This window comes from Bradysia coprophila, unplaced genomic scaffold (assembly GCF_014529535.1).
Source record: "Bradysia coprophila strain Holo2 unplaced genomic scaffold, BU_Bcop_v1 contig_232, whole genome shotgun sequence".
Classification (NCBI taxonomy): Eukaryota; Metazoa; Arthropoda; class Insecta; order Diptera; family Sciaridae; genus Bradysia; species Bradysia coprophila.
In genome coordinates this window covers 11,377,264-11,400,888 of record NW_023503493.1, presented here as the reverse complement: position 1 = coordinate 11,400,888, position 23,625 = coordinate 11,377,264, and the positions used below count along the sequence as shown (strand labels likewise).

The 23,625-nt window shown below is 40.2% G+C and overlaps 1 protein-coding gene across 1 annotated transcript; it reads right to left on the bottom strand.

The window, feature by feature from the left end:
- Positions 1–225: 225 nt before the first annotated feature.
- On the bottom strand, positions 226–21,783 carry LOC119076613. The gene is made up of 4 exons (XM_037183472.1): positions 21,244–21,783; positions 10,633–13,435; positions 2,336–8,372; positions 226–2,274 (listed from the first exon to the last, which is right to left on the bottom strand). Exons 2-4 carry the CDS (start codon positions 13,427–13,429, stop codon positions 405–407), a joined length of 10,704 nt encoding a protein of 3,567 aa, XP_037039367.1. The 5' UTR covers positions 13,430–13,435; positions 21,244–21,783; the 3' UTR covers positions 226–404.
- Between the last annotated feature and the right edge of the window lie 1,842 nt (positions 21,784–23,625).

Here is a 23,625-nt window from a genome sequence, read left to right as displayed (position 1 = left end):
CAAATTCATCGAATCAGAACTTGTGCGGTCACATGAAAATTTCTCTTCATTCGTTGCGTACCTCACCGTACAATATTAAACCGAGATCTGTGTCGATGATTGAAAGGTTTTGATATGAGTAACTATTGGTGGAGAAATCACCCGTTAAATTTGCAGGTAACTTTCCACACAGAAACAAATTACTAAGCTGCCTTAGGAGCCAGTCCTCCAATTGTCTGTTTTTTGTTTTGTTTTGTTAAAAAGGTTTTACCTTTGGAAGCCGTCGTTTTATTTGTTCCAAACACATTCAAAAACCGATACTAATGTCGAACATCCCAAATATAAAACTAAAAAATTCAATTTTTGAAAAACTGGTTGCGCCTCTCGGCCGCTTTATGTGAACACTATTACTTGAGTCTTAAATTCTACGACTTTTTCTTGTGAATGGCTTTTTTTACAGCACAGTCCTCGATTTTCTTACCTTTAGCGTGTGCCAATAACGTCACCAATTTCTTGTGCGAATCGCCAACAATCCAGCCATGTTGCTCCAGATTGTCATCGTCGAAATTGTCGTCGCGTGGTTTTATTCGGCCAAAATCCTCGTCACTGGACGATGACCAGTAGTACAGCATTTCGGATGCTTTGCGCTTTCGACGAGCCATCGGTTTGGTTTTCGTTCTTCCATCGGATTTGATGTCGCGTTGATCGGCGGATCGATGCGGTTTGACTCGGGCCCCATTGGAAATTCCTTTGACGGGTGTTTTGTGCGAATCCGGGCGTGACGATATCGTTTGGCGTCGGCTTTTGATTTTTTGTCCCTTTGTGGCCGTGGAAACTTTCCTCGAATGGAATTGGTCGTCAGTGTCGTCCGATTCTGTAGCAACGAAACTTTTTGATCTTTTCACCTTGGCCGGTTTTTTGACCGAAGTCTTCGAATCTGTTGACTTGGAATGGGATCGTCTCGTTGGTTCCGATACCTTGCTGTTTATATCCTCTGCCTTATCATCTGCGGACTCATCATTTTTGTCATCTGTCGCTGCTTTGTTCTCTTTATCTTTTGCATCAGCACCAGTCTTCGATTTCATGTTACTCACAGCGTCATCGGTTGGCTCCATCTTATCATTTTGCTGTTGACGTTCACGTTTGGCATTGCTGCGAGCCGTTCGACTTCTAGCACGTCCCGCTTTCATTTCAGCTTCACGAATCAAAGCGAAAATGTCTTTGGTTGCGTGAAAATCTTCATATTCGTCCGAACTCCAGTTCTCGGCAAACGTTTTCTGTTTGTTAGCTGCGCACCGTCTTTGAGTTTTGCGTTGACCCACGCCAATTAATTCGGCAATTTGATTCATCGACATGCCCCATTCCTCTTCCAAATTGGCAATTTCACGCGATTTTTTCGACTGTCGATCCCGCGAACGTTCGTTTCTGACTTTTCCTTCGATCTGTTTGCTTGCATCGATGCCGGTGCCCTTTTCAGTCACTTTCTTTTCGTCGACCTTTGCATTTTTGTCACTTTGTCTCAAACCATCGAACAATTTGTCCAGTTCCTGTTTCGGGATGGGTTTCTTTGGCTCCATTTTTTCCTTCTCTTTGGAGTCGGGTTTTTTAACGCTCTTAAAGATCCGCTCGATCAGACATTTCTTCTGCAAATTGTCCACCGACGTATCGCTTTCGCTCATCGACTCGTAGTTGAAATCCAAGCGATCCGAGTAACTCGATGTTTCACTGTCCTCCTCGTCAATATTTAGCGGTGGTACCGGCTTTGATCGAACCTGTGACAGTGTCAATATCGGCGCATCGGTTGAATCGTCGAAATCTTCAAAGTCGTACACATCCTTCGGCTGGCTTTTTGGAGTCGCTTTTGGTGATGTCCTGACGTTCGTTTTAACGGGCTTTTTCGGCGTCTTCGGTGACACCACTTTCTTCTTACGATTACTCGCACCGAATTTGTTCGCCTTCTTCGTGACAGTTTGCTTCTGGCAGATGACCTCTGGAACAGGTTCTTCAGAAGGATGTTCCACCGGTGTGTGTGATGGTTCAATGTCCACGTCAGAATGAGAACGAATCAAGGCAACAACACTCGGTACATCATTACCGAGTGCGATGTCAGCAAGGGCAGCTAACTTGCAACCACTTGCATTCGGGCTACGAGTCAGCGCTTGTTGAAGGTCTATGCCAGTCGTTGGAATCGAAATCTTGAAGTTGTCATAACCTTTCATGGCCGCTTTTGTACGCGGCTTCGACAAAGTGGAAGATTGTGACGATGTTGAATGAAGTGGTGATTCGACTGGCGAACTGAAATTCGACGGGAAAATTGATAGAAAACCGGCCGGCTACGACAATAGAAAATAGTTACCTGTTCGACAGTCCTTTGGTTTCGTTACTATCCATTGCAATGGTGAAGACATTCCGTCGATTTTTGTTATCATCACAGCTTTTTCCATAAGCAGTGCTGCTGCTGTCGTGATATCCACCACGAATTAGGCCATCCGAATTGCTGGATCGTTCCAATATTGTCTGCGTGTACTGTTCGCTTTCACTCACATCTTGTGACGATGGAAAACTGTCGCCCATATCCGAATAAGTTTCGTGGTAGTCAGCGTCTAGGATCGTTGTTCTCTCGCTGAACGTTCGGCCGTCTTTTTTCATCGCATCGAAGTTTCTCTCCGGTGAACGATAGTCGCGTTTTTCGGCGATCCTTTTCGATTCCATCGGAAAGATGTTCTGCGTTTCTGAGCTGCTAGGATTTTGCGGACAGGAGAAGGCTGGATTTGAGTCCGACGAGATATCACTGAATTGATTCAAATCAATTTTCGGTATTCCTTTGGAATGTTTGGAGCCCTCCGGCACAACGTACGAGTACTGTTCATTGGATCGCGGTGTTACCGGTTTGGTGATGACATCGGTGCGTTCGGGCAGAGTATAGTATTTGCTTGGCGAATCACTCGGATTGACATTAGATCGATCGGAACCTTTCAGCATCGAACAACATTCGTAGAAGAAACGCTGTTCTTGACTCAATGCAATGCGCGAAGTGTCGTGGCTTGGTACGCTGCTTCGTGGTCGTGAATTGGTATTGTAGCGATCGTAGTTGAAATCGTGTTGTTCTGGCGACGAAATTGGCTCGATGTTGTTCAAATACGTCAAGGATTGATTACGAACGGGACTGGTGATGGATACGTGACGCTGATTCGACAATGGTGATTGATTGCACGGGATCTGCGGCTGTGAAGATGATTCAATTATCGGGGACGTAGTAACGTCTGGCTTTGTGGTGGCGTCTTCCTCAGCAACGGGTTTCGGTTCCGGACTACTTTCCTTCGGGGTTTCCATTTTCTGTTTAAATTCCTGTTCAGACAGTTTCGATATATGGGTCAATGTTGTACGGTGTGTCGCCAGGCCACCTTGCGTTCTAAACGTTTTCGAGCACAAGTCGCAGAAGAACGACTCACCCGGCGTTAGAAAACTGCCATCACCTCGTTTGGTCTTCCGGCTGGACTTCATCAAAATCGATCTTCCGTGACGTCGTTTACGCTTCTTTGGACTTCCACCGCTAGTCGTTACTGTTGAACTTGTGTAAATGCTGGCTGTGTCCTCGAGATCCATGTCGATCAGATCAGTGTTCGTGTCATTTATACATTCACCGTCTTCGGCGTCCTCATCACAATCAGCTACACTTTCTGCCTTTTCATCATGCTTTGATTCCAACTGATCATTTATCACAGCCACCAATGTACTGAAGTCACTCTTACCGTCAAATGACTCCGTGAGTTCGACTGGCTCTGCATCTCCGACATTACTAAATTCGTTACCGGTTTTGTTGTTCAGATTTTTTGCAATTTCGGCTAAACTCAAATCTTCATCGGACTCGGTTACGTGGTCGTCATTCGTGTCACGTACTTTGCTCACAGTTTCCGATATCGTGTCCTGCGATGATTCATCAAATGTCTTTGCGGCATTCCTTTTACCGATGGGTTTCACAGCTTTCGATTCCATCGAAGACTTTGTTTTACTGGCAAGTGGTTTCTTTGGATCCTTCGATGCATTGTTGACCGACATATGAGGTCTTCGTTTGGTTGAACCCATCTTGCGACGTTGAATGGCGCTACCGGCCATAGCTTTATCAACATTGTCTTTTTTGGGGGCATTTTTCGGCTCGTTCTCTGGATCCGTGCTTTGTGCTTTCTTTTTGGCATTCTGTTTGGACAAGCGATTATTGTCGACCGCTTGAACAGTTAGCTTACGATCGTTTTTCCCACTTTTACTCTTCGAAACGTTCTCGTCGAACTTCTTCTCCGTTTTCCAGTCATCCTTTTCGAAATTCGATTTTAGGTTGTTGATCACAGTGTCGCTTTTCTTGCTAAAATTTTCGGCCACAATTTCGGTACTCTCAACTTTATCGTCTGTCGTCGAATTGGCTTTGTCGTTCCGGAATATTTTCGAATTTGCATCGTTTTCGAAATTGGAAATCTTCCCCAAGAAGAGACTGTTCGTCTCCAATGTTTTCAGGCAATTTTCCGTGTCAACGGCATCCACTTTGGCTGTGTGATTGCTGACCGATAAAATGCTTGGCCTCAACAATGGTCGTTTCGTAGCTGAAACCGTTACCGTCGACTTCTTATTGTTCAAAGTGCCGTCATGCTTCCGCGACTTCTTTCTCGAAATTTTTCCCAAAAGTTTTTTCGTTTTTTCCTTCACACTCTGGTACAGACTCTTATCGCCAGACAGTTGCTCATCCTTGTTGTTCAGCGTCCATAACTTGTGCAGCGCTGGATCTTTGATCGGTTTGGTCGTACCATTCCATTCATCAGATGGGTCCCATCGCGGTGACATGAATGGCGGACGAAACGGTTGATTTGCGTCCGATGCTGAGCTGTCGGTGTTTCGAAGCTGTTCCACCGTTTTGTCTTTGAGCGGCTGCGATAACGTGGCGAATGTGATCTCCTTGGACACATCACTTTTGAAACCGTTGGCCAGAGTTTCGCCGTTCAAAATGTTCTTCTTGTTGTTAAGAACACTGGACAGTTTGGCGGCTGTGTTGTTGAGCCGAGGCTTTGCCAGATCACCGAACAAAATTGGAGACGTTGTCGGTGAATTGAGTGTGGATGTGGTAAAATCATTGATTATCTGAGTGACTAGGTCGTTAACGTTGGCCTTCGATTTTCCATTATCTTCGCACTTGTCAGAATTCAACGGAACTTTCTCAACGGCAATCGGTTCATCGTCATTTGGTGGATTTTTCGTCAAATCGTTACTTAACCGATGCAACAAGCTGCGCTTATTTCTCCGTTTCACGAGTTTCGATTGCGGTCTGATTTTGGCATCTTTCGGTGCGGTTTTCGTGGAAATTTCGCCGGAATTTTTACGTTTCTTAAATGAGTCGAATAGAGAAATGGACACCTCGGTCTCCTTACTGTTTCTACTCATCCGTTTGGGTGATTCATCGCAAATGGTCAAACGACGTCGCATGATAACGGGCTTCTTTGGCTGACTAATTTCAGTATCGGATAAATATCCCGAACTGGGAACGTCGGATACCTTCTTCCGGTTGTCTTTCTTGTTGGTTTTCAGGGTGACATTTTTCCTTTTCTTTCCGACTTTCGCACTCGGCGGAGGCTTTTTACTGTCGTTCGCTTTTTTCCGTTTCAAAGCACCTTTGTCAACATTCTCGCTGCTATTGACTTCTTCTACGTTTGAATTTGACTCGGCTACGACATCGTTACGAATATTCGAAGCGGTTCTTCGCTTCGGCGGTGGTGTGCGAGACATTGTTGTTGACAGCAAAAGATCATCGTTGCTTTCAATCGATAAGTCGTGCAACAACTTCAGTTCTTCGATACGAGACTTGTCAACTTCCTTGAAACTCTCCAACAGTTGGTCGGCAATAATTTTGGCCAATTCATTTTTCCGACGCTTCTTTTTCGTTGTCGACGGCGGAATGATTTCGTTGATTGGATCACTACTCGATGAAGATGCGTCGCGAAGTTTTTCGTTGACATCGGGAACTAGAGCTGGTGGTGTAGCAGCAGGTTCCGGATTGTTGGCCGTGATGAATCCTATTTCGGGATCCCATGGATGCATTTCGTCTTCACTTGAATCGGAATCCTTGGTCTTTGCGGTTAGTTTACTTGGAGTTTCAACTTCTGGAAGTTTTGTTTCCAAGACGACAGAGCCTTTCTTGGACTTTCTGCCCTTCTTCACGTCTTTTTCGTCGTTGATTGGTTTGTCGATGTTTTCCTGGGTGACTGAACTTTTCAGTGGCTCAATGTCATGAGGTGAACTCGAAACACTTGGACTCTTTTTCGTGTTATTTTTAACTGCTTTTGCTCTGGCTGGTTTTTGTTTGTTTGTTACTGCTACCGTATTCTCCGGAATAAGCTCCGCTTTGTCGACAGAGTCAGAAACTGTTGTTGCTGCAGATTTGTCATCTTTTACTGAAACGATTGACTTTGGAGATGCATTTTTCGTCTGACGTTTCTTCGAAACACGGTCGACACTTGCATCTTCCAGAACTGGTGGTTCTTCAACATCAGCGGTGATGGTAGCCTCTTGCAAATTTTTGTTTTCTACTTCTTGCAATTCTACGTCATTTGTTGGTTCAGTGGCTGTATTATCCGTCGCAACAATGTCTGACAAAGAAGAATCGAGTTTAATTGTCTCAGGCTCTTCCACCGTCTTTGTGGCCTTACTTTTCTCTTGCCGCTTAGTGACTCGAGGTGTTTCGTCCAATTTCTTCGATGAGCTATCGTCAACAATGTCTACTTTGGAAGCACTTCGTTTTGGTGTTCGCTTTATTTGGGTGAGTTCTGGCTCCGAGATCGTTGGCAAGATTATGGGTGTGGTAACGTTTGCTTCTTCCTTCGAAACACTCACAGTATCCTCTGGAGTAGCAGTCGATGTTTCAGCGACAGTTGGCTCATTTTCAGTAACAGAGGAAACAACTACAGGTGCATCCACCAAACTAACGACAATCGGAATACATGTTGGTTTAATGTCAATAGCGTCAATAGCAGGTGCCACAACATTAGATTTCTGTTCTGTCGTCTTTGGCGATCGACTTCCCCGTTTTGTTGGCGTGCTGTGACTGGAACTTGGTTCTGCGGAAGATTTTTGCACACTTTTCTCATCACCATCCTGCTTCTGATGTTCTACTTTCTCAATCTCCGCAACTCCAACCGAATCACTTTTGCTCGGACTGAGTAAAATATTCGTTTCGTTGTTGATGAATGGAACGCCTAACTTTTCTTGCAGCTTACCAGTCAGCATGGCTATACAATCGTTCAGTTTCCGTGTGCGTCGTTTCATTGGTGGGGTTTTGACTGGTTCCTGTACAACGGGAACTGACAATTTGGTTTTCGATTGACTCAAATCGATAGGTTCGTCGGTGGGCATATCTGGTGCGACGGTTTCGTGTTTGTGCTCAATCAGTTCAACAACTTTCACTTCTTCAGTCAATGGTTTTGTTTCCGTAACACTATCATTGGGAATGACTTCAACGACAGTAGGTTCGATGGATTTTTGCTTTTTGACCGTGTTTCGTTTGGATTTCCTACTTGACTCAGAACGACTACTACTTTGGGAAGTTTCGTCGATTTGACTTGGAATCTCTTTTGGTTCATCGAGCTGCTTAATTTCGTCTTCTTCAATCTTCACCTCTGGTAATGGTGTTGCTTCAACTGTAGCTTCAACTTCGACGTTCTCGATGGTCTTTCTGCTTCTAGCACGCTTTCCCCGAATACTTTTGATCAGTCGTTTGATGTTTGGTTTTTTAACCATTTTCTCTGGACATTCGACCGCCTGCGGCTCGTCTTCGGTTTTCTTCCCATCCAGTGTGACTAAATCGACAATGTTCTCGTCCAATTTCTTTATAGTGACCTGCACTCGTTTCGACTTCCTTATTCGATCCATAATCGAATTGGAATTGGTTTCTGTCTTCGTACCAGCCGCATTTCGAAGATTACGTTTCTGTAATGGCCGGCGAAACGTATTCGCTAATTTCGGAAACAATCTCTGCGCACGTCGGGTTATGTTCTTCACAACACCTTCACTTTCCGTCGGTTCTTCCGTCGCCTCCTCACCGTTTTGCTGCTTTGCTGCTCGTGCGGATCTGGTGCTTCGTACCATCTCGTTGGCATTGTTAGCTGCGAAAAATCGCAGTCTTCTCGAGATATTCTTGCGAATTGCATTCGCAGTCGTTTGTGTTGTTGCGATAAATTTGAAATTTCGACTAGTTTTCGTGTTGGTGGGCTTCAGATGCTGATGCTGACGATTTCGTGTCATTGAATTGGTTGGCATAAATTTGCGAGCACGCTTTTTGGCTTGTAGATTCGGAAAGATTTGTCGGCACACCCGTTTGGCTGGCAGATTAGCTAACATGCGTTGAATGGATTCAGCTGAAACAATTGGAAGAATTGATTAACAATGGGGAATTACATATTGTCTATGGGAATGAAAACGTGTCTGGTTTCATTCGATGGCACCCGACTGCATTTATTTCCTAATTTGTTCGATTTTAAGTCTGTTATAAAATGATTACTTCCTGTGCCGAATCTAAGTTCGCCCGTGAGGAATTCTGATCACTAACCTCTGTAATACGTTCATTCGACGGTACTGAGAAGCTACCACGACATATGCTAGAAGATTATTTTAGTTTGAATAAGGGGTTGATGGCAAAACGATGAATTCCGTCACAAATTTTTTTTCAAATAATGTCTGGGTCTCGATAAACTATTTTTGGAACTTAGGTCGGTTGACTAAGTTTGATTTCACTCAAATTGTGTTTTAAATACTTCGCTCCGTCTCTCCCGTAAAGGAAAGACAAGTTAGAAATTACGTTCGGTCATAGGTCACAGAAGAAGAAAATGTTTCGGTATAAATTTCAGAGCATCATCCCATCGATTCCACTAATAACTCAAATAATAAAAATCAATTCGACTTTACTGCTCTCTCATTGAGTTCTACAAACATTAGAGCATGACGAGTTGGCATGGAATTGAATATTTTTGATGTATGTTACATTTCTCGATGGACATCGACGAATCAGGCACTCATGGGACTTCAATTAATTCCACTTAAGAGACGAACAAATCGATTTCTTAGAGAATAAATGGTATTGAAGATGTAGAAGTCGCGCAAAATTTCTGTATAAAATATCATATTTTATGGGCTATTCAAATAGTGTGCCTGCTTAGAAATTGGACTTTTAGACCATTCTCTGAACGCCTATTTCCACACATTAAGGCGTATGACAAGTCTTCATAAGGCAATAGTTTGAAACCTACTGTTACATCAATCGAAACGAAAAACATTTGTTCTGCCACTTATTTACCGTTTATTTATCGAGGTTACATCACTAAAGGGCATATCTCCGGTGCATCTGAAACTCGCAAACTTTACCAAATACGAGGGAAAAACTTTGTGCTACTGTCGGCCTCTACGTAGACGGTCTCCAAAATTAATTTTTCATACCTAGGACCCGAAAAGTCCTAGTCTCATATGAAAAATATTATTCGTACCACGAACTAAAAGTCTTATTTAGCGTATTCGATTCCAGACCTCGCCTTCGGCTCTGTCTGGAAACCTCTCACACGCTAGTCCTACGTACGAAATATACTATTTTGGTCATTGGTAGAGGAAATGTTGCTCTACTGCTAGAACTATTTATTAGTTTCATCCCTCAAGTATGACTGTTTGAAAATCATGTTTTTTAAACTTTAGCGTGTCTCTGCCGGCTTCCCTTGCACTTATGATACCGAATTATTGTACAATTGTTATTAGAATTTCAGGCACTACCGATCGCAACCACAACCTGTTTTGCTCTACTCTTACAGTAGACAGGATGGGCTATGCACCACTGTCGCCGATGGTACGGATGAAAATTAAAAATTTTTGTGGAACCTTGTTCAGGACACCGAGCTGACTATTAATATCCAAAAGTATCAAAAGTGCATCGAAATACTCAGTTGAAATTCATTTAGCCGCACCGTGTCCGATATCTCAGAAACTATTGAACCGATTTTAAATTCCGATAAAAACCGATAAACTTTTTTTTCACAAATGAATTTTTGATCCCGACACGAAGTCAATGGGCCAAATGGTTGGTACTGAAATTTCTGTTGGGCTCAAAATTCCGTAGTCTCTGAGATATCGGTGATATGCGCTTTAGTGATGTTGCCCTCGAAATATACATTCTTGCGCAAAAAAATAAGTGGCAGAACAAATATTTTTCGTGTCGGTTGGTGTAACAGTGGGTATCAAATGAGTGCCTTGTGAAGACTTATATGCACACGAATCTTCTACAAATTTGATAAATTACACAAAATTTTTATGTGTTTAGGTGCTGGTTTAGGCGAGAGGGGACTCTGCCCACTCAGAGAACTTCAAAAAAAAAATTTTTCATGCGATCAGATCAGAACTAGAAATAACTACGACCTAATCATTGCGTGAAAAATCGATAAAACAATTTCGGATTATCCAAATATTTCATCAAACTTCTCTCGTCTTCTCTCGCTTGAATGATCAGTTAAAAACTATAACAAAAACTTAACCGAAAAGGTAGACAAACAGATCGATTTTTGAAACGCAGAACTTTGTCTGCTCTGTGTCCCCAGCCCCACATTAAAGCAATTGAAATTAATGCAAATAGATACTCACCATCACTAGGCCTTGGTTTCGGCGTTTGAGTATCACGAATTCTTGGTGTATCGCTCTCTTCCTTCTTCGGCCGAATGGGTCGTCGATTACCGAAATTCGTACGATTAATCTTTCTGCGTCTCGATCCGAAATATCTGTACTTGATGTTGTGCCGTTTCTTTGCCAAAAACCAATCGTAATCGCCCGAACAATCCAACATATGGCGATACAAATCGGACATTGTGTTGTAGGAACGTTCACACTTTGTACACCGTTTTCTTTGCTCATTCGACACATCATTCACTGCCGATTCGTCAACATTTCCCACCGACGTACCATGTGATATTGCACTAACTTTTGAATTTCGTGAATTGGAATCCAAATCAAAAGAGTCACTTTTCGAACAGCTGATGGAAAACGAAGCCACACTGTCCATGGAATCTTCCACTTCGACATTACCTTTCCGCTCCAGCAATCGCTCACTGTGTCCACGCAGAGCGTTCGACGGTATGTAAAAATTGCGAAACAAATCACCTTCGATGAGTTCTTTGCCGACTATTTCGTAGTGGGTCGAATAGACATGCGGATGGAAATTGTTCTTATGATCTTCGAGCCGTCGAATGTTTTCGAATTTTTCGCCACATCCGTAGCAAATGTAGCAACGAGGCCGAGCCCATTCTCCACTTAATACTCTTTCTTCATCACTAGTCGTTGACGGTTTCTTTGCGATCTGCAGTATGGTAAGAACATCATCATTCGGTAGGTCGTGGTCTGGCTTCATCTCAATGTGATCGGTTTCAGCATTGTCCTCAACTTCCAATTTGACTACTCGCTGATCATTTTGCTCCAAATTGATTTGAGGTAATATTCGAGTGTCCAAAATTTTATTGAGCTGCGTGATCAGCTTCCGTTTGTCTTCTCTAGCAACTTCTCCAACAGGCAAACACGTTTCCTCTCCGGACACTTCTAATTCATGTTTTCGCACCGTTTCATGTTTCGTTCGCATCGTCAACTGTGTCCACATGTCCAATTTCGATAGATCGCGAAATCCGGCCACCGGTTGCTTCACCTTTTTAACGACCTTACCGCCTTCGTTCACGTATTTATACTTCTTCACACAGTCCCATTTCCATTTCCACGAGTTTTTGGTGATCGGTTTTTTGATTTTTCCAACTGGCATTGGCTCGGCGCCGTATTGCGATGCTGTCAGTAGTGTTGGAAATGCGGTCAACGCTGATATTGCCGTGGCTTCGTGTATTTCACTATCTGAAACTAGAGGACTTTTCACTAGAGTCGATCGAACGGCTGGTACTGGACCGACGGGACTTATTGGACTAGGTGACATTGGACCACTTTGTATTTTACCATCCAAATGACAACTTAAATTCTGACGAACATTACTGCTGACTGATTCGTAAAAGTTTTCATCGAATGTACTGCTGAGTGACTCAACCTTTGTGACTGCCGACGAACGGGTTGTCATTTCAATTCCCTCGATCATGACACCAGAGCTGTTGTTAGTCGATCGGGTATTTTTGTTGCGAGTCGGTCGTATGACTGGAGTCTCTGCTCGCATTGCTTCCGCACGAGTCTTCAGACCTCGTCTGGTTCGCGGGGAACGATTTTGTGTGATACCGAGACGTGACAAAATTGTTTCCTCATTCCGAAGCATTCTCGTTTTGCGTGGATTTGTGGCTTTTGTTGTATCCGCACGATTGACAAGCTGCCGTCGGCTACTTCGTAAAATCGGTTCATCCGACGAGCTCTTGTCGTCGTCCTTTTTATCGTCGTAACTGTCGGCGAGATCAACTTGAATGGAAAGTGGTTGACTAAGATTTGCTGGGACATTGTCCGGAATACGTCGTTCGATTCGCTTCTTTCGTTTGTCTGGTGAAAGTTTGAGTGAAGTGCCTCTGTGCATTTGTTCTAAATGTGTCTCAAGTGCCTCCTTAGTGGGAAATCTAACTGTACATGGTTTGCAGGCGAAATATTTGTCGAAGTGTATGTCGATTAAGTGGTGAAACAATGCTGGCAGTTCCTCGTTCAGTAGAGACGTCGTCTTTCCATTGTGACAATGAGAACATCCTGGATACAGTAACGATGAGGAATTCGTTTTTCTTGCGCTAAGACGTCGGCCTTCCGGAGCTTGGTGTACCCGTTCCGAGTGCTTTGCATAGAGCGTTTGACTTGAAAATGTTCTATCACAGTAGAGACAAAGAATTTTTAGTTTATCGACCGTTTGGCTGTTTTTAATTGCCAGCAGCCAGTCAACGGTTTTCATGGGCAACCTCTCCAACGGTACACTAATTTGTAGCCTGTTCAAAGTTGTATCCTCCTGTTCTGGATCCGGTTCCAAACCTTCGCTCATCCATGATGAAACCTTTGCCGCACTGTCCCCATGCCATTCATTACTTGGTGGTATTGATATTTTTGACGTCGTTGTACATGGCACTGCAATCCTATCACTTTTATGCTTTTGAACACATTCATTTCGTTGGGTTTTCAGTGATTTCAGATCATCATACAATACACTCTTAGTCAAATCACTCGCGCTGCGACAAATACTATTCCGTCGTTTGGTTGTACACAATGCAGTTACATCTTTTTTCAGTCTTAGTCTCTCGATATCAATGCTCAGCCGGCGAACAGAGCGCCGTGCCTGCTTTCCCGGATCGAAATCCGTTGTTGCTGGTGGAAGTGGTGGCGGTAATGTCAGATTCGTGAATGATGATGATTTGTGATTTACGGTGGGTATTGGTAGAACATTGTTGATATCATTGGAGTTTAGATGCGTGCTGGAGTTGCTGCGATACACCATTTTACACTGCGGAAAAGAAAAGAAGAGGGAATTTAGAATCGTTAGAGTCCAAAGTCAAAAATGTAATTTAGGATTTGAAGTCTTAAAAGCACTTAACTGAAGCTCTTCTCTAGATGCTTCTGTGGATCATCAATACTGAAGTTTCGCTGATTTTCGCTTTAAAAAAAAGAGAGAAGCAATAACCTTAGAGAAATGACTGGTCATCTGCTATCGGCATCGACAACAAGAATAAGCGATATAGCTCCGGCTAGCAAAAAGTGTAATAAAAAGATTGAAGTAATAGATTTTGGCATCAAAGTTACAAGAACGAAGTACCAGATTTACTGATTTTGTTGAAACATGCTTGGTCTTATTCTGGGACACACATTTCACATAGTAGCTGCTATCTGCTAGAAGCCCACGACTTTTAAAACTACCAAATACGAATATCTGCTGTAATACGAGCCATCTACTGCCACAAAAAATGAGTCATCACTTCATTGACATGTGGGTAAAAAGCCACTTCCGGTTAAGTAAGTAATAGTACATTATGTCCTCATTTGGAACTAACTATGTATTTTCTCTACTATGGGCTTCTGTGTCCGAGAATTACTGGAAAACGTACATACATACAAACTCATAGTATGAATATTGACATCAAAACACAGGAACCATTTCCTGCCCGAGTTTCTTCTAAAAATAGTTATTTCTTCACTGTGATGAGTAAACGGGAAAATTTAACAAAGGCGAAGATTGCGGCCAGAGACAAGGTAGATCTCCTTGAGTTTTCCTATTTTTTCCCGAGGATTTCATGATCGTGTTACTGCCAGCACTGTAACGTGCAACGAAATGTCAGTGAATCAGGAGCAACGTCGCTCTAATGAGTTTTGTCAAAGTTGTCTTTCCGCCAAGTCATCGAAAACGAAACCGACAACTTCTTCCCATCTTTATGAAAGGAATCGAATAAGAATAAACCGCACTGTTGCGGTAATGTTTTAAGCAATAGAATAGTCATGCAAACGAGTTTACGTTTTTGAGTTGTCCAGAGTTTAGTCGAACACAAACGTAAGTTGTGTAAATCACTTGATAGATAATTTAACCTAACTTTGTACGATCATAGAAATTTGTAGCTTTTCGAGCATCGTGAAATAAAAAACGTCAACCTCAACCTGTTCGAATGCTCACTTATTTATGTCGACTAAGAAACGGATCATCCGAGAATAGTAACATCCCGCCAGTAACAGTTGGCGTCAAGTAAAAAATCGTTTTTGTCCACGAAATAAAAGGAAATTTAAATATGAACAAATCAACGATGATTTTAGGCATTTGAGAGACATTGACAATAAGGTCTGTTCAAAGTTCAACATCGAAATGTTGAACGTTATCCACAATGTTAACTGTAACCAAAAAAATTATGCCAAAATTTATGGAAATCGTTATGGTTCTGTGGATGACGTTTGACAGTAAACTGCACTTTCCACCTGCACTTGGAACAGATGAATTCAGGTGAGAAAATGTTTATTTGCTCCATGTATCGAAATTCGAACTTTTCATGTTGACGCTTTCAAAAACCTATTACATTATAAAAATGAAAAGTCTCGTTTTCGTGAGTGTGTTGACCTCGGCTTCGCCTTGGAACAAGAAAATTCACAAGTAACATCTCCAGTGGTTTTTCTTTAGTTCTGAATATATTTGAGATTTTTGATTGTTTTAAAAGTCATCGATGTTCCCAGGCAATTGACTGTTTCCAGGTTATAATATTTTGGCGTAGCATTTGAAAATGCCTTAGCGAATTCAAATTTTACACCAAAATATCATATACTGGGAAATACTATTACCAAGCACATCTTTTGAGTCTCGTTGCAGGTAAAAACGACTCAATAACGCAGTGTGTAAGTCGAGACCTCACATTGAATCATTGAATTGCCAGGTGTGGGTTCCAAATTTAACACGTGTCATTCAATTCATCAGATTGTTGATAACAACATTTGATTGAATCTGTTATTTAATTTGCGTCTCGAATGTCAAACAGTCAGCCTGTTGTCTTTTTAAAAATCCATTTCAGAGCTCGGTTAAAAAAAAGTGAAAAGAATCAAGAAACTTACTGACATATTTCTGGCTAAGTAGGGGATAATGCTTGAGCAGGTATTTTAGGCACACCGGAAAGTGCTAAGGGAGTCGAGGAATACCTCCAAATAAATTTCTAAAAATCAAAAATCAAAATTTTGATTTTTAGAAATTTACTTGGAGGTATTCTTCGACTCCCTTAGCACTTTCCGGTGTGACTAAAGTTGACAAGTCGCAATAACCGGCAACGTGTTAAATTGATTTTTCACCATGAAGCCATTGATGGTTTATTTTTGGCCAAATGGAGTAAAATATAGATCTGTTTGTGGTCTACATTTTTCCCCATTTGACCAAAAATGAGCCATCATGGCTTCATGGTGAAAAATCGAATTAAAGAATGTCTTGGCCAGAAATATGTCAGTAAGTTTTACGATTCTATTAAATATTGACCTCGGCTTCGCCTCGAACGAAATTCACATCTTATCGCTCTCTTTTTGCACGGGTGAGAAAATAAACATTTTCTCACCTGAATTGTAAATTTTCATATTTGGAGGAAAACGCCATCTTCTCACCGAATTTGAGTGGACAAAATAAAAAATTTCCCGCCTCACGCATGAAATAGTATTCGTTGCAATATTTAGTGCTTTGCTCCTTGTGCATCAGAACATTATGTTCACAAATTTGAACAAATTCAATTTAACGAATTTAACAGCAGGCTTTCACTGCTTCCATGTGCTTTGTCTTTGCTAAGGAATTGACCAACTGCGCAAATTGTTTTTAATGATCGATTTTTTCATGAAATTTGTAAGTAAACGTAGAACTATCAGTTTCAACAAGTTTCATTTCCAATTTCTAATTTCATATTCTCTTCCAAAAATCATTAGTCGTTTTTGGTGTTCATTGTCAAAGTGAAATTTGAACCAAATGTGTAGTATACGAAAGTCAATACCTTTGTGAACACAGTTTATAAACGTGAAATACGAACGTATGAGATAAATCCTTAATTTTTGTAAACGATATTACCGTATGCTTGTTTATCAATAAAGATTTTCTTTGTTTAACTCTTTCACCATATGAGGTATGAGCCGAACAAATGCAAAATGAAGGAATAGTTTATCCATCCCAAACTATTCATCTATACAGGGTGCCCAAAGAGGTGCCGGATGATTCACCATAACAGAAATCCGGCACAACAACAATACCCCCCACATCCACACATAGAAATCTATTCATTTTCAAACAAACAAAAACTATTTAGCAAATAATTTTATGTCGATAACAATTGTATACAACTTCATACCGAATTTCTGTCATGAAGTGCACCGACCACAATTCATAAATCACGACTTTTGTGCCATTCATAATATACATTATTTTTGCCTCCGAAATGCACACACGAATACACACACTCAGCCGCGTAGAGCAACCTTGCTAGATGCATTATTGTGTAAGCGCGCATACGTACAGTTTTTTGTAGAAAATTATGTTATAGTGTCGACGGCGTATAAAATATCCACTTGCTTACCTACTTATTACGTCTTGCACACATAAAATATTGATGTGAAATGGTGTCATGCGAGCTGATTCAAGTCTGATTGAATGTAATGATGAACTTTATCTAACACGGGGCTGGTGTGTCTTAACGTCATTTTTACACCGGTAATAAATCAGTTGTCGCGTGAACGGTGTGCAGGGAACCGAATAATGGTAGTTTGGTAGAAGACGTATCGCGATGGATGAAACATATTATCGGAAAAGCTTTGTCCCAGTGAGGTCTTCAATACGTAATTTTGACTGGGGCCTGAGAACTGAGATATCTAAAAGTGTTTCGAAATCAGCAATAAAAGTCAGAACAACAAATAGAACCAGTTCGAAATTGTAATTTGGATTGAATATGTATTGAATTTATCGAAAATTTCACTTTCATTTGTTTATATAACAAAGATAAAGCTGTGTACCATCCGTCTGCGTGAATTTGAATTGATAAAATTTTGAGTCATACCATCCATTTCTTATCGAAGCAATGTATCAATTGAAAGAAGAAATTATTGTAATGGTAGATACTGGCGTTAACATGAATTTCTTTGCGAGTTTCCCATTTCTTTGTAATCAGAATTGGTAAACAAGTTTATGAACCTTCGAGTGTCGCGGTTCCTCTTGAGTTTTGAATTAGAATTCAAGAGCAGCCATAATCTTGAGGATTATTGCTTACGGAAAACTAGTGAATCGTAACTGCCAAGATCTGAATTTCCTACAGAAAAATCATATCCAGCAGTGGTGAGAACGGTTCCTATAGTTTCAATTTTTATATTTTTGTGCATTGTGTCAGTAATACAACGAGACCATTAAATAGGTAAAGGTGACCCTGGCAACCGTAGACGGACATCATTGCCAGCACTATTTTTTAAATCGTTTATTACTTGTCTCAGCTATTCCACTAAAAGACCAAATTGACCTATTAGTTCAGTTGCCCTGTAAAACTGATCTATATTCAATGTTCGTCTGTGCCATTGATGTTTTTTTTTGAGTTTCGAGACTGCGTTGATAGCTCAGACTATCTTTTATTGTGAGCTCTTTCCTCGAAATATTATCTGCCCAGAAAGTGTAAATAATAGTACATTACTATACCAGTCGGGCTGAAGCCCTCGGATACTTTTACTCATCTGGATACGAGATATGAAATTATTTCACGTGTAAAGTATGGCGTTTTACTTTACGAGCGAGGGAAAGGGTCTTCACTAGTGAGGGAAAGGCCACATTACCTCACTAGTAAAGTAAAATCATTTTATTAGTCTCAATATTTCGGTCATCCCCTGAATTTGAAATTGAGGAAGGGGAAACCTTTTGTACGAGGTGTAAAATCAGCGAAAGAAAAAAAAAATCGGCAGCCCAATCAACCCAGTAAACAACCGATTTTTACAATTTTATTTTTCATTTGACAATCTCAATAGGAAGACTAAGTTCCAAGGTGAGCAAAATCTATTGAAGGGCAAGAGATAAGATCGAAAAAGTGATATTTCGGGTGGCACTTCGGTCGAAAATTACTGACCACATCAATCAATGGGAAAAAGTGTCAAAATCGGTTCTCAAGGTACATCGAAGGTAGTGTTTTTTGCTTATGTCTGGATTTGAACCTATTTTCATGAAATTAATTTATATGAAAGGTAATGGATTTGAACATAGCGAGCGGCGATACTAATTTCCGATATTCTAACAAAATGGCCGACAGCCGCCATGTTGTATTCTATGGTATATGACTCAATGTGGTTTTAGGTAGTCAGTTTGTTTGTTGTGCCTCTAACTTCGGACAAGAAGAGTTTTCGATTTCAATGTAAGATTGCTTTAAACAATTTTAGTGAGCGATTTGGCAAATGCAGTTTATCATCTACATTAGGAAACCAAAAACGGAATGACTCAAAACGCATCCTACGGAAACAAAATTTTGACATCCAACCGCTTGAGACCCAAAACACTGGTTTTGGGATGGGGATTAACACGCACGAGAACGTTATTTTTTCGTTAGGTAGGAACACAGAAAAACTTATCGAAAACAAACGAAATTATCGACGACAATTTAAATACCCCAGCGCGATTCAAATGAGCATCCGACTGAGCCAAATCGGTTGACTGGGCATTTCATATTTTCGGGTTCAACTCTACTTTGAATAAAATGCTCGAAAAAATCTTTAAAGATCACCATCAAATGCTGTGTGCATCATACTGTCCTGCCTAGAGGTGTGCACCGCCGATTCTACGCCGGCGCGCCGCCGATTTTTGGCTCACGCCGACAAACGCCGCCGCCGAGAAAAATCGACCAACGCCGCCGCCGCCGCCGATTCCTTTTTCGACGCGCCGAAATATTACATATTAATCAATTTTTTACAAAAATATTCCTTTTATATGCTCCGTACAAACGACACTAGGCAATGTCTTGAAGACATAAAATTCCTCTTTCTGTTTAAAGATTTGTCGATTAGTTGTCCTTTCAAAAATTTAAGATTTCAGATAGGTTTTCAGGCCATGTCAGAAACTCTATTTGGTTATTAAACAATGAAATTTCTAGGTTCTAGTTCAAATCTGAAGCTTCAAAATAACGTGATAAAATAACAACTAGATCAATGATTTAATAATTTTATGTCATTGAACTAGATATAATCTCTACCAAACATTTTGTAAATTCCACTAAATAATTTTGAATTTTGAGTTGTACCACCATTATTTATATACCCCTCGATAAATACGTTTCGAAGGTATACACATTGGAGAAAAACACAAACGTTTTTAATGAAATTATCTGGCACTAGATATCAACCACTCTCACTCGAAGGAATTTTTAGAAATGTTGATACAGCGCAATAATCGATTAACACTAAAAATTGAATTGAATTTTCGTAAGACTTAGTGACATATTTCTGGCCAATCCATTCTTCAAATCGATTTTTCACCGTGGAGAATAGAGAAAAATGTAGATCTTGACGTCTAGCATATTTTTCTGTTTCTGTACAAAAATGTCCTATTATGGCCTCACAATGAAAACCCGATTTAAAGAATGTTTTGCAAGCCTTTGTGGTACAAATCTTTCATTAGTCGGTATCGAGACTTTGACCCTTCCAGGTCTTAGGCGCCTTTTAAGAAAGTCAATTAAAAATCCTGTAAACGTTTCGAGTTTCCATTGTACGTCAAACATTAGTTAATTAACTAAAAAGTATTTCCAGTTTCCCCGACATTTTTAATGAATTGATATTAGATTAGAAAAAACTAAAATTTAAATGTTAAGAATAAATATTAAAGATTTCGGCGCGCCGAAAACGCCGCCGCCGCCGACTCTAATTTCCTTTCGGCGCACCGCCGCCGACTTCTCAACACTCGGCGCACCGCCGCCGACGTTTTCAAAGCCGGCGCACACCTCTAGTCCTGCCCACACTCAATGATCTGAAAAATGTATAAACCAGACCCGAATCTTCTAAAAATCGACCACTTCCAGCATTTTCTTCAACTAAACCAATTCTAGCAAGTTCCCATAGCCGTGAATTCCACAGCTGCTGTACAGCTCAGTGAAACGTTCTCGATAGTCTGCTGCAGAACTAGTTACATGCAACTAAAGTGATAAACATATTGCAGGGAAGAAAACAATGTTTACGGACATGACCGAGTGAAAAAATAGAGTTTGCACAGATTTTGAGCCCGAACGACAATTTCCAAACAAACAAATTCAATGAACGAACGGTCCACAGCAAGTGTTTACATTTCAAGGAAAAATGAACAAATTTCACGGGTGCAATTATAAAATGGCGATTCAATTTCCCATAGCAACCCTCTTTTTAATAAACCCACCCTTGCTGTGGATCCATATAATAATAGCGAGCATACGACAGTGAAAATTGTAAGAAAGACACCCCAAACAGATGAATTGTGTTTCGGTCTTTTTTTTGTGATAAAAGAGGAAAAATATTTTATTTTTTGTGTCAGTTTCCCCCGTATTATTGTCACTTTACTCGTAATGTCCAATTCAATGTTATTTTGAAATTTATTTAACAAAAAAAAATATTTTCGTTTTTAATGGGAAACCCTTGAACATTTCGAATGTATTATACGTATACGAACATGTACTGTACACACAAAACATCCAAAACAATTTTGTTTCTATTCTAGCGGTCCTACACTGACATTTAAAAATAATATTCAATTCGAAATGAGCCCGAATCAAAACAAGAAGCAAAAGAAAATAACGCAAAAAACCAACCAAAATAATCAAATGAAATAAATACCTCAAAATTATCCACATCCACACACTATCTCGGTAAAATGTAATATGGCGCTGTCACCATTTACGAACTCCAAAAGGCGTAGTCTTTGTTGCTTAAATGGGTACCCATTTGTTTGTTGCACGAGAAATGTAAAATCCCAGCTGATGATATGTCCAAATCGACACAATTAAGCACACGATCCTTTCAAATTTGCAATCGATTCAATTAATTTATCTCACAACCCGACACAAAATTTGATAAATTTTTTTTTTGTTGAAGAAAAACATGCACTGCGTGTGTCGGAAACGGCCCCGATTTCGTTTGCTGAACGAAAAAATATTGGGAGAGTTCAATTCGGAAATTTTAAATTTGTGTTTTACACCATCTTATACCGATGTAAACTTATTAATTTTGGCATTAAAATGTAGCCCGCACATTGTCATTACGATTGTAACTTGTTTTAATTGCACGTGAATGGTAAAACAATAACAAAATAATGATTTTTCATGGAATTAATTGATCCGAGAATACTCAATATTTTATCACAAAAGAACCATTGCTGTGGACATATGAAGAGTCTTTCGAAGTGGGTGAGTAAAAAAAGACAGAGAGAGAGTAAGCGATTTTCATTCAGAGGAGAATGCAATATGGGCGACGAGGGTTTACAGTTAGAGGTTCATCTTTTTTGTTTGTACTGTCGGCTTATTGAGTTCAGTACAGTATGAGTTTTTCAATGACAATAGATGACTCTAATTTAATGGTATAGCTAAATGCAACCGATGACAATATCAAGGTTTTGTAAATTCACTCATTTTCATTGTGATTTTGACATAAATTTTGAGTACCGGCATATCACTGCTCTGCACGAACACATATTTTTCCAACGTCCAATTGCATGTGTTCTGTGTTTCTATTCCAAGAAGTTATGACTCCTGGTTTTATGAAGGAAATTCAAGACTCATTTGAAATGTCTAAGCCTCCAAATATTTCTCATATTCATGCTAGAAGCAGGAGAGTGGTACCGGATATAACACACTTCACTCCTTAGGAGTTTTGTCTCAAATCTGATGGTATCAGAACTGTTTTAATAAGCAACACAAGTCAATCGATTTTCGCCTTATTTGTGTAAAGTAAAAAACCTCTGTACAAACAACACACGGATCCGTTTGTATTGAGGCTAAGTGTGAAGACTTTAAATTGCTTCAAAGGAAAATAAGCTAAAAGCTGAACACACAGTTTTAATGAGTTATCTTTCAGAATTCTATCAAAGGTGAAAGATAGATACTCATGCTCGATTGTCATATACTAAAAGCTAGTACACAAAATGCTAGCAAAATATTGCAAAATGATGACAGAAAATGCATGAATTAGTTAAAAATTATTTTGCAAGGTCGTTGTAAACCTGACGCAAAATATTCGACATTTGGTTCATGCAGTTTCTGTCGATGTTATACTTCATTCTATACTCGGATTCTCCACAGTGATTGTTGTAGCAAAATTTAAGAAAAATAAAACATCGCATTGTAATATCACGAGGAATATTATGCGAGCGTGTATGGTTTCCATTTTGACATTCACTCTTCTCACATAACTACAGACTTATTTTGCGTATGTGTTAGTGTACCAATCTTAACTTCACATAAAATGTTTACACTCTGAGGTCTGTACTCAGGTGCTGACCGTGCTGACGAGCCATTACAATTATACTAAATCATGGTCACAGGTCGCAGACATAAATTAGAAACTTATACATAAATTGCACCCATATTTCATTGAAAATACGAATAAATTCTCTTGAATTTTATGAACGAAAAGGCGAAACATATTTTACTAACAAGAAGCGGTTAAAATCGGTATTCTCGCATGAAAGAGCGTAGCGAAGCTGTGAAACAGAGAGAATGATAAGAATGAAAAATGTATGTGAATGGGTACTGTACAATGCTTGAGTAAATATATTGTAGGAGAAAGCCGATTCATAATGAAACGTTCCTTATTCTCATTGTATAGCTCAAAAATATTTTTTGAAAGCAGAAGTATGGGTTTGGGTATATGGAATTGTACATTCGAAAAGTTAGATGGCGCTGACACTGTAGACTACTATTTTTTCTATTTTCTATTTCTATTTTCCACACATTTTACGTGAACTGTATACTCATCTAAACACATAAGGATAGGGTAAGTGATATATATTGAACGATTCTTTTAAAGTATCGCCAAAAAACATATCGACAAATAATATTTACTTTCCTCCAACAAAGTGAGATGTTCCTTACTTGAAATACGATGGAAAGTGCGTGCCATGCGTCTATTCATGATAGACTTTTCGGCCAGAAAATCTATCGATCAACAAATTTTTGGAGTTTTTTTTTTAGATTCACAACTGTGTCGATAGCAGATGTTCTT

What these genes read in the sequence shown, in the direction of transcription:
- LOC119076613 (XM_037183472.1), bottom strand. Translation starts at nt 13,429, where the DNA reads ATGGTGTATCGCAGCAACTCCAGCACGCATCTAAACTCCAATGATATC. An exon ending in GAAACCAAGGCCTAGTGATG is followed by an intron (nt 8,373 to 10,632) that starts GTGAGTATCTAT and finishes CAATTGTTTCAG; the next exon opens with CTGAATCCATTCAACGCATG. An exon ending in ACCAAAGGACTGTCGAACAG is followed by an intron (nt 2,275 to 2,335) that starts GTAACTATTTTC and finishes GTCGAATTTCAG; the next exon opens with TTCGCCAGTCGAATCACCAC.